This window comes from Osmerus mordax, chromosome 2, assembly GCF_038355195.1.
Source record: "Osmerus mordax isolate fOsmMor3 chromosome 2, fOsmMor3.pri, whole genome shotgun sequence".
NCBI lineage: Eukaryota > Metazoa > Chordata > Actinopteri > Osmeriformes > Osmeridae > Osmerus > Osmerus mordax.
The window spans coordinates 14,866,620-14,877,770 of NC_090051.1; the positions used below are offsets into that span (position 1 = coordinate 14,866,620).

The 11,151-nt window shown below is 45.4% G+C and overlaps 1 protein-coding gene across 1 annotated transcript; it reads left to right on the forward strand.

Moving 5' to 3' along the window:
• Positions 1-7,481: 7,481 nt before the first annotated feature.
• On the forward strand, positions 7,482-9,587 carry serp2 (stress-associated endoplasmic reticulum protein family member 2). The gene is made up of 3 exons (XM_067261812.1): positions 7,482-7,565; positions 9,175-9,247; positions 9,547-9,587. Exons 1-3 carry the CDS (start codon positions 7,482-7,484, stop codon positions 9,585-9,587), a joined length of 198 nt encoding a protein of 65 aa, XP_067117913.1.
• Positions 9,588-11,151: the final 1,564 nt, after the last annotated feature.

The window sequence follows — 11,151 nt, forward strand, 5'->3', positions numbered from 1 at the left end:
TACCACCCTGTTTACCATCAAGAAGAAGGTTCAGAATGCCACTGGCTAAAAAGTCATTATACAACAAATCCTTCCATCCCAATTCAATACATATACAGAACTCATGGTACTGACACATCACACACACTCTGCCTTCAATCAAAAGAAAATGTTCGAACATGGCAACATATTAGACGATAAAGCTTTTTGAATCTTGAATCTTTTAGTATGTTGGCTCCTCACAGTGTGTGAGCTTACTTTCTCAGCAAGGCTTTCCTTTGTCAATGTTTAAATCTAGTTGAGTTCATATCCCTGGATAAGAGCGTCTGCAAAAAAAAAAAGACTAAATAAGAGTTAATGGAAGATCGTCTGGATCTATGATCAGCTGGACTGTTAGTCTGCTATGATGTTAACTGTACAACCCAGGGGTCACAACAAAGATAGCATCGTCCAGCCTAGGTCATGCTCTGGAACTACTACTTTAAAAGATAAGGACAGAATAGGCCATTGAATCAATTAACGTGACCGATCACACTTTCAAAGGATAGTTTATTGTGTAACACACTTCATTTGTTTATTTACCTACCAAAGGTCGGTAAATAAACACATGGTACTGTGTATGAGGGGGGGATGTGTATTTGTCCACTTCTGAGCCATGCAAACTAAGGAATGTGTATGTGTGTTTGGCCTGACATGGCTCAACCCAGTTTCCCTCCTGCGGGTTGGCACCCCCTGCCATCTCTAACAGACAGACAGTGGGTCATTGACACACACACACAGACACACACACGCACAGACACACACCAGCTGATACACTGGTGTTTACTATGGGTTTTACGGTGGCAACATCCTATCCTTGGTGTGTGCAGTGGAAACCTGTGTGTGTGGGTGTGTGTGTTTGTGTTGACCTTGGCTCAGTGAAAGAGATATTGCTGTCTTTAAACAGCCCTCTACCATTTGAAAACAGGGCAGGGCCAAGGAAGGGAAGTCATTTTCCAGCATGTTTATCCAAAACACTGAGACACACACAAACACGCGCACACACACCCATACATATTTCCTCTTGGCTTATCCAGACATGGCAATTTTATTCTGCAGTGCTGACGAAGACAAGGACTCTGTCTAGATGTTGTTTTTGTTGTGAAACGTGACTACTTCAAATGTATGTCTTCCTCTCATCTCTCAGATGTTCCTGTGACTGCCTCGTGGGTGCAGAATGATGAGCAGGGTCTGAAATATGCCCACACACACAGGTCAAACACACACACACACAGATTGAACACACACGCAGTCACACACCTTGGCAGGATGGCAGTTTAAAAATACCGATGTTATTGCAGACTGCAAGGGAGTCACCAGTGCAGAGCTGTTACATATTCATGAGGGAATTAAAACATTCACACTGTGGAGGCGGGCCAAGTCATCAGACACCTTGTAAACAGCCTAATAAAACTGAACAGACAGCCATCACTGCACAGAAGGACAGAGTAGTATCCTTTGTGAATCATCCAGAGCCTTTGTGTGTGCAGAAAAATGATGACGGCCATCTGGACCTCTGGGCTTATTTAACTGTTAATGCTATGACACACACACACCTTGTACACACACACTTTCCCAGTTGAAAAGTCTCTCCAGAGAGCATGCCAACATCTAGGAAGAGCTCTCAAGGCAGAGAGACAGAAATAAAAAGAGAGAAGGAGAGGACATGGGGGGAAAGGATATTCATGAATCAGTTTAGCTATCCTGCTATTTGTCCCTTTGGCAAAAACTCTTCAACAACTGTCGGAGAGAGAGAGAGGTTGAGAGAGAGAAATGGAAAGAGACGGAAAGAAACTATGAAGGTTAATACAATGGAATGTGATAGCTAGGGAAGGCAAGTATAATGGAGGCCATGTCTAAGCTCACAGGGAGCTGAACATCAAAGGAGCGATGAGCCGGCTAGTCATGCAGCAATGTGACACACACGCGCACACACACAGCTGGTAGGGGGGGGGGGGGGGGGGGGAGAGGCAGGGAGGCTGGGAAACAGAGTGCTTCCTCAGACCGACCTCAGCACAGTGTCAAAGCTACAGAGGAAAAAGTCTCCACATCTCCAAATACAGTATGTGAGCTTGAATGTGCTGGATCTAGATGCCCCGGATGTTGCTGAAACACTGACCGAAACCTGGTAGAGCGTGCGCTCATGCATTCCCTTGTGAGTGTGCGATGTGATCACGCTTACTCGTGTGTGTGCATGTGTGCGTCGGCGCGCGCGCGCGCGTGTTCATGCGTCCTCGCTGGCTCTCATTCTTGCGTTCTCTGGGGTTTTCATGCCTGCTATATCTCATTGTGCTTCCTTTGTCCCCCCCCTGCTTTGTCCCTGTAAAGGTTAGCCACTAAAAAAGCAACGGCTAGCTGCTACCACAGCACGCTTGGTTTTGTGTGATGCCCACGCCCGGACAATATGAGCTGAGTCCAGCCTACAGAACCACTAGAAGTCCTGGACAAAGAAGAGATGGGACCACTAATCGTCCGCTGTGCCGGGACAAAGAGGGCTGAGTAGTGACACACGCGTGCCCCCCCCCCCCCCTCCCCCAAACCACCCTGAGCCACCACCGCCCCTCTGTTTCTGCTACAGTGGGCCTCTCCCCTTTGCACTGCTGGGCCAGCACATCCTGCTTCCACCATCGCTCTGCGCCACCCCCTCTCTCTCTCTTTTTCTCTCTTCACAAGCAGCGTTGAGAGCAGCCACCGAGTGATGGGTTTCCCTCCTCTTTTTAAAACGTCGACTCCAGACCCGGATGGCGCGAGAGTGCTCGTACACGTGTGCAGGAGCGCGTGAGCGCGTGCGTGTCGCTTTTTGTTCGGCGCACTCTGTTTCTCTGACACGAGAGAGACAAAAAGCTGAACTGGAGAAGATTAACAATGCACACGGTCACTCTGGTGCAGACCTTGAGTCTGGCTGCTGCGTGCCATGTCAAACCAGGGGGGCAGGTCTCCAGAGGTCTAGTCAAGGCCTCCCATCGCATGCCTGGATCAGAGCAAACACATCAAGTGAAATGGTATTGGTTCACAGCCGAGGGGTATGGCCTGGCAGACTAATCTGATGTTCAAGTTTGCCAAACAATACAACTTCACAAACACATGCAAGCACACACACACATACACACACTAGTACTGTATTACAAAAGGAGAGATTTGGCTCTTAGTCATGTGCATGATCAAGAACCCTTGTTTGTTGGGGAATTGAATCAGAATAACAGTTGCCATAAGTAACTTATTACAGATGTAATGGACTCAATGTGATTTAATCACAAACCCTTCATTCGATTTTGTCCTTTCTTTCCTTCTCTTTACACTCCCACCTACAAACTCCATTCCCCTGACTGCCACCCCTCACCCCCCCCCCCCCCTTGCAAATGTCTGTTTCCTGTCTGAAAGAGACAAGAAGCCTTTCTCCCAGTGACAAATGAGCAGAGTGAATCAGTAACAGGTGAATAAATCACCAGATAGTTTAATGGAACACTGCTCTCACTTGAACTGCCTGGACTTCCTCTCTATCACCCTGCCTCATCCCTTTCTTATTCTCAATATATCTCCCAGTAGCCTACATCTCCCGATTCCTTGCTCACTCTCTTTCTCCTCTGTTTCTTGGCTTAACACTAAAATAAAAACCAGGATTAAAACCAGCCAATGTGTGAAATCACATCCTCCATTCAATATATTTCTACCTGCCACTGGGCCCCTTCCCCTACCCCTGGTATGTTCCCCCCTGAGGCTGTTTTTCCTGTCCTGGAGCACCACGCCCTCACGTGTCCTTGTCTGACTCATGTGAAGTTGGCTTCAGCCTTAATGTCTGGAGTTGGCCGTGTGCTGGTTAAGATTAGATGCATTCCTCTCTGTCACCCAGACAGGCTCAACAACACTGTCAGCTTTGGCTACCATAACAAAAACACACTTCAACTGTCATTGAGTCTACTGTTGCCTTCTATCTCATAGCTTTTCAAAAACAACTGTGTCAGTCAGCACGAAAGTATTGTTGGGTCATTACAGCAAAGGCGAGACTCTGTGTATGTGAACAGTATGTGTGTGTCCTTAGTGCCTGGTTAGTGTCTATACTCTAACATTAAGAGCTGTCTTAGGATCCACAGTCTCTGGAAACCCGAGGGCACACCAGGAACTGCACTCATAAATCTTATGGGTCTCTCTTTCTAAGTCGAAACAAATCTCTCAAGCTTTCCCATAGACCAGTGGTTCTCAATCCTGGTCCTTGGCCCCCCCTGCCCTGCATGTTTTAGACGTTTCCCTGCTCCAACACACCTAACGACCCATTCATTTGAATCAGGTGTGTTGGAGCAGGGAAATATCTCAAAACATGCAGGCTAAGGGGGCATAAGGACCAGGACTGAGAACCACTGCCATAGACGTACATAATAGAATGGATTTACATTGTGCCTTAAAGGGTCCATGGGCCGCGGTTGTGGTTTAGAGGCATTGTTTAAGTACAGAGCCAGGAATCTACAACATTGGCCTTTCAGAGGTACCAGAGAGGGAGGGATGGAGGTGGAAAGGAGGTGTGGGGGGGGGGGGGGGGGGGGGGGGGGGGGGGCAACACTCCAGGGTGCTGGGTCTCTGACGGTTTGCCTGGCCTACTTTCCACTTCTGACCTAAATATGCTATGGAGCTTCTCCTTCGCCATCCGCTTCATCCGGGTTGTGTGCGTGTGTGTGTGTGTGTGGGTGTGTGTGTGTGTGTGTGTGTGTGTGTGTGTGTGTGTGTGTGTGTGTGTGTGTGTGTGTGTGTGTGTGTGTGAAAGAAAGAAAGAAAGACAAACAGACATTCAGGCAGCCATACAGACAGAGACAGACAGAGACAAACACAGACAGAGAGAAATAAATATATACTCTTGATTCCACCTCCAGCCGTGTGGAAGACTTTAAATAAATAAACAAATTCTCTAACCTTTTTACTTTGGTCTGAATAAGAATGTTACTGGATGTGCATGCTCTCTCTCCCATTGACTTACAGTCCTGAACTCCGGCACTTGACAGGTACCTTGCAGTAAAATTAGAATGGCATAAGACTCAAGGCTTAGAAGAGGTTCTTTCCTTCCGGATCTAGTTAATCTATGCCGAAGGGCTGACTTCAATAGTAGCTTAACAGCACTTAATAGACTCTGGTACAACTGACAGTGGCAGACATTGTTCTCCACCGTTGTCCTTTCTCCACTTCCTCTCTCACCTCATGTCTCCCTCTCGCCACCCTCCTTTTGCTGCCTCTTACCTGTCACCCCGCTGATATGCGTGACTCATAGGTATCAACTCGCTTCACCTTCTGGAAAACGCCAATGAGCTCACAACAGATCTGCTATGATGATTATTGTCATTGAACAATAGCCAACCCACCCAGTACCCCCCCCCCCCCGGCTTCAAAATAAAGTTTCAAATACAAAGTCACTTTAGAGTAGGTTTGTTTCAGTGCAAGAGGGGAGGCCCATGTCACCAATGTCAGATGATTATATTCTAAAAAAGCAAAGAGAGAGCCAGAGCCAGTATAGAAAGCAGAAATAACAGGAGGCTTTCCCGGTGAAGGTGACACAAGGCAGGCTCACAAAAGCAGTGGAAATACAACTTGTTCAATGTCACACATCTTTTAGAAAAAACAGCATGGTTGCGTAGACAATGTGTGTGTGTTTTGTGTTGAGTGTAGGTTCAGGCTTATGTCTATGAGTGACATTTTAAATTACATGTGAATCACTAGAGCCTTGGCCTCCCAGAGCAATTACTATAGTATTGAGGCCAGAGAGAGAAAGACAGAGAGACAGAGAGACAGAGAAAGGGAGAGAGAGCAGCTTGTTTGGCTATAATGAGTGTAAACCCAGAGACCTACATTGGCACACAAGCTACTCTGTTCGTCTGACCTTCACACCCAAGCATCCCCCTCCGCCCATGCCTCACATTACCTGGATTCATAGATCACGTTTCAGGTGGTCAAGGGCACTTGTTTTGCTAGCACCAACTACTATTTACCTTCCCCTCACGTCGAGGTTTAAAACCAACGCCTGATTACTGTAAGGTGACTTGAAGTGTACTTAAAACATTTGAGGTAAACAGACCTGAATCGGTGTCAAATATTCCCCCTGTTGCCTGCCACAAGTGCCAGTAGGATAGGGCTACTGGCACAATTACACACAGCAATCTGTGTCTTGTTAGAACAGTTGCAAATCCCTGCCTCGAGATTGAGCCTGATTCCAGCGAGAAAGGTTTAAACCAGGTTTAACAACAAAGAGAGGCAGCATCAAAGGGCCTGACCCTTTTCAGTCACCAGCCGCAACAAAGGCAGGGCACTGCAGAGTGAAAGGAGAGGCCCCTACACCCAAGGTTAGGTTACAGTCACGCTTGTTATGTGACTCCTTAGGATGTTGTGAACTGTACAGTTACATCAACCCTTTCCAGTCTAACTAACGAGACTAATCTACAGCATGATGTCATTCATTGAGCTATATGTGGGTGAGTGTGTGCGTGTGTAGTGTAGTGTATTGACTCATTGGCATGCTGCTCAAGCAGCAAGGCTGAGATGTGCCTGAGTAGAATGAGAGATGCGGTCATCCCACAGGTACAGGTACTGTGGGGGCCTTCTGCTCTGCTTTACTATCCACATGTGGCTAAGAAAAGACTGCTCTCCATGTGGTTCATTTGAGACATACACCTGAGAGACACATCACAAAGACACACATACACCTTCACACACACACACACACACACGCACACACACACATGCAGGAATCATGTGGTGGTTATGTCAGGACAACTCACTGCTCTGGCTGCAGTCCTTCCATTCTGTCGCACACACCCTAGATGGAGTTGCTAGGCAACCACTCTTATCATCACCCCCAGTGTAGTTAGGCTGACTGCTACAATGCTGTGGCCCGATTCTTTGTCTCTCTCCCTCTTCTCCTAGTCCCCTCCTCATTTTCCTCCTTGTCACTTAGATTCTGTCCACCTGTGTGCATTCACTCTACCGTTTCAGATAGATTGAGAATACAGTTTTAGGCATTTGTGTATTCACTTTCATCTTTGAGATATACCAGTTCAATATATAACATTTTAAACGTCAAACATGATATGTGATGATCCAATAAATTTTGAAGCTTTCAACATACTGTTCAAGTGTTTGGGCCGACTTTATTATCATGTGACCTATGATTTTTGCCATAACACTTTCCAATCATTGGCCACTAAAAATGTGGCAGTCAAAATATTAAACAAAATTATCCATGAGAAAAGTGCAGAGTGTGTTAACAAAGAAATACAAGTAATTAGATTTAAAACGAAGATCTGAGATAATAATGTAAAAAAAGGTTTACCATTCGGCGCGTGCCCTGCTCTATGGAAGGCAGCGCACATCCTTCCAAGCGCGCGACAGCAGGTGCAGAGGAGTGGGGTTCTGGTGGCATCATTAGCTTACTGCATCAAAACAAAGCGGAATACATAATTTTTCATAAAGAATACCACTCTCAGAAGATGGTAGCAAAACAAAGGATCCGTATGGCAAACGAAAAACACAGCAAAAACATCACACAGAGAGGCAACGTTGCAAAGACGCTGGTGAGACGAGGCTTTTCTTGGCAGGATAAGCCCCTTCATAGCTGGAGAGGGATGCATACATGACATAGATGTTTCTGAATGATTGCTGTTAACGATTGCATGTTTCCAAGAACACATCTCCCATCACTTTCATTTTTATTCATTCTTAAGGCTAACCTACCTCTCGTTAAATATCCTGCATGGTGATTGACAGTTAGGGCTGTAACAGCGCATCTGGCCAAACCTTGCATGCTGTAACCTTTTTAGTTCCCTCTAGATTTAATAGGCTGTTGTTTGAAGTCAGTCAGATATATAAAATAACAACAACAGCTAAATAAATGTAGAATCAAGTCTAGTCCTTGTATTTGTGGTCTCTGCCTTCCTACGTAACGGCAACCCATTATCAAAATACCGGTGCTCCATGCGTAGTAGTGCCACAACCTATGTGGAGATGCCGGTTGGCGATATGTTGAACATTAGCGACTCGAACCCTGTATTTAGTCTACTTCAGAGCCTAGTGTCCCACTGTTTAAGCTTTCGTCTCGTCAATGATTAAGCAGAGGTAGGAGACATGAGCTAACCAGACAGACTGGGTTATAGGATACCGGGAAGTACATACATGTGGCAGGTGCGGTGTACCTTGACTCTTTAGTGTAACTGTCCACCGCTGTATTTAACCAAGGGCCCACAGGACAGGTGATTGTAGGATCATCATATGTGTTATCACTCAGGAATGTGAGATTTCAGTGAGCCCAGAGGAGCAGTAACCTTTTTCTCTAGCTCTGTTGTTGCAGAGAGTGCGCTGGAGTTTCAACCAGTTATGAGTTACCTATGATGAAGGATTATGTATTACATACCAGACTATTGTCCAAGGGGGTTCCCTTGCTGAAGTGATACTGATTCTCCTTGTGTGTTCCTGGTGCATTCTGCTATTGAAGCACCCCATGCCCTGTATATGTTGGATCATGTTTGTCTCAACAATGTAACCACATCAGCCTACAGTTTTGATCCAGAGGCATGACATAATTCTGACCACATGCTTGGTTGCGGTTTTGACAGTCAGTCTCGTGTTGGTCTAGACTGCAGAGGCAAGGCTTTCCTCTCGTGTTTTCCATGTGAGCTACTGTATGTTCATGTGCTGAGAGGACAGGCTTCAGGACATGCCGACTCTGCAGATCTCAGGGTATCATTAGACCCATTTAGGCTTCTCAGGCTTCCACGGTCTTCTCACAGTCCACAGGAAAGAACAGGAGAACAAGCCTAAACCTAACTTGTGACCTTGGTATGTCTGACTCCGCACATGTTGTATACTGTATGTTCAGAGTTTTAGTGTGTCGTGACAGTTGAGTCTGTTTATCCGTCCCTCCCCTTACCCCTCAAGGGTTTTATTTCTTCTGAATTGTTTGCTTTTTTGGGAGCTCGTGAAACCTGTTCAAACAACACACAATCAAACCAAAATGTGCATGTCGATCTGGGTGTTTATAGATGATTGCATAAAGATTGTGTAAAACTTATGACACATTATTAAACCAGGAACAAACTGTGTACACACTGTCCCCACTAGATAGAGAGATGAATGAAATGAAGAAATAAAAAGCATGGTGACTGCTGTGATCTGCTGTTCCCACAGCGACCACAGGAAGAGAAGTATCCAGTCGGGCCTTGGCTTCTGGCTCTCTTCGTCTTTGTTGTCTGTGGATCAGGTAAATACAATATAAAAGACATGTCATCGATATATATTCGTAGAATGCTAATAGTATAACTAATATATCTCAGTGACAAACATGCTGTTTCATTACCTGATACAAATCAATTTTGCACTGTCCATTTTGTATTCCCATGTGACTCAGACTATAGAAAAGTTGCCAGGCTGTTGAGGACATGTTCATTTATCACCATGGCAACAGTACAGTTCTTACACACTCACCCATTGTCCTCCTCGGGAAGTCGGAAGTGGTTCTTGTATGTATGTAACTCCTCTTTCTCTCCTATTCTCTCTCAGCCATCTTCCAGATCATCCAGAGTATCCGGATGGGAATGTAATCCAGAGGACCCACTCAAGAGTATCTCTCCTCCGTAACATCTTCCTCACCCAGTCTGGGGTAGTTGGTCACCATCAGCCAGAGTCCTTTACAGGCCAGGCTAGCCAGAAACACGGACAACTTTGCCGACCCGGAACAAACTCGCTGAATCTGTCTGACAACTCTTCCCCTGTATCCCTCCTTCCATCCTCATCCTTTCCTCTATCCTCATCCCTCCTTCCATCCTCACCCTTTCCTCTATCCTTATCCTTCCTTTGCTCAGCGTTTACATTGTCCTGGGACTGATTTTTCTACTCACTGGCTGAACCACACTGGCTGGACTTTCCCCCTACAGTGCCTTAGCACTTGTGTGTTTGTGTGCATTTCTTTCTGTGTGTGTGTGTGTGTGTGTTCGATTACGTGACTCCTGCTGACAATGTACCACAGTACTTTGTTTCTAAAATTATCTGTGTTGCGTGAGAACCTTTTTCAAATAAATGTGAAGAGCGTTCGGGAAGTGTCTGGTATCAGTTCCACTTTTGAATGAGCTCTCCCAAAATGTGTCCAAGATACTCACATTCAGCCCACCTCAGACAGAAGGATTTCTAAATGATTGTTTTCAGTGTGTTTACTGCCTAAGAACCACTCCTCAGATGAGATCAAGTCAAGTGTCAAGTATCTGCATTCCTCACTTTTAGATGGCTGCGAAGCATAATGTCAAGCTACAACTCTGACCAACAAACCAAGATGACATGGACTTAACCTCATAACATCCCCCTTTTCTAACCCTAACTAATCCAGCAAATCTGATCTTGTTCCATAAACTCTGATACACTGCTGTCACCTATCAACCTCACACGGGAGTTTTTTTTTTTTTAATCATTTATATTCGTTTTTCTATTTTTTTGGGCCTGTCAGTCAGGGGCCCTTGGATTTGTCGTAACTTTTCCCCCCTATACCGCACCCATGTGTATAGGATACAATCCTACAGAACAGTATTGACACACATCTGTGATCTCCATTGAAATAACGAATCCATTGCATCAGTCATTGATCCTTAACCTATGGATCAGTCCTTAGATCACTTCCCATAGATTATGTCAGAACTCCAGAGTCCTGCTGACTCAGACTCTTGCTCGTTCCTGCTGTAGCTTTTCTACTGTCTGCGGTTTAAGAGAGCAGCTTCCTAGTGTGCCTGACCCCTCCACACCATAACTACCATCTGGATCTTTCTGTGGGAGATAAGACAAATACATAGCCTTATCTTGCATGGCAAATTCCATCTGCTTAGTTCAGGATGGCCATGAAGGTGGATTACACAACACTGAACCATGACAGCAGAGATAACAGCAATGTGAAGACAACTAATGGTTCTGACATAATAATATGGACTTCTGAGCAAAATTTTGATGTGAACTTGTAATAATGTCAATTATGTGACAATTATGTCACTTTAATCTTGCCGCTGATGTATGACAGAGCATTTTTGGGTGATTTTTAAATGGTCCAATAGATGATATCTTTATAACTGGTCCCTTTCAATTGATGATTTGATCAAGCCACATTCTCCACAACACATGGCAGCA

Bases quoted from the DNA above. Each gene is read 5' to 3' on its own strand.
- serp2 (XM_067261812.1), top strand. From the start codon at position 7,482: ATGGTAGCAAAACAAAGGATCCGTATGGCAAACGAAAAACACAGCAAA. The intron at 7,566-9,174 runs GTGAGACGAGGC...CTGTTCCCACAG, and splicing joins GCAACGTTGCAAAGACGCTG to CGACCACAGGAAGAGAAGTA. The intron at 9,248-9,546 runs GTAAATACAATA...ATTCTCTCTCAG, and splicing joins CTTTGTTGTCTGTGGATCAG to CCATCTTCCAGATCATCCAG.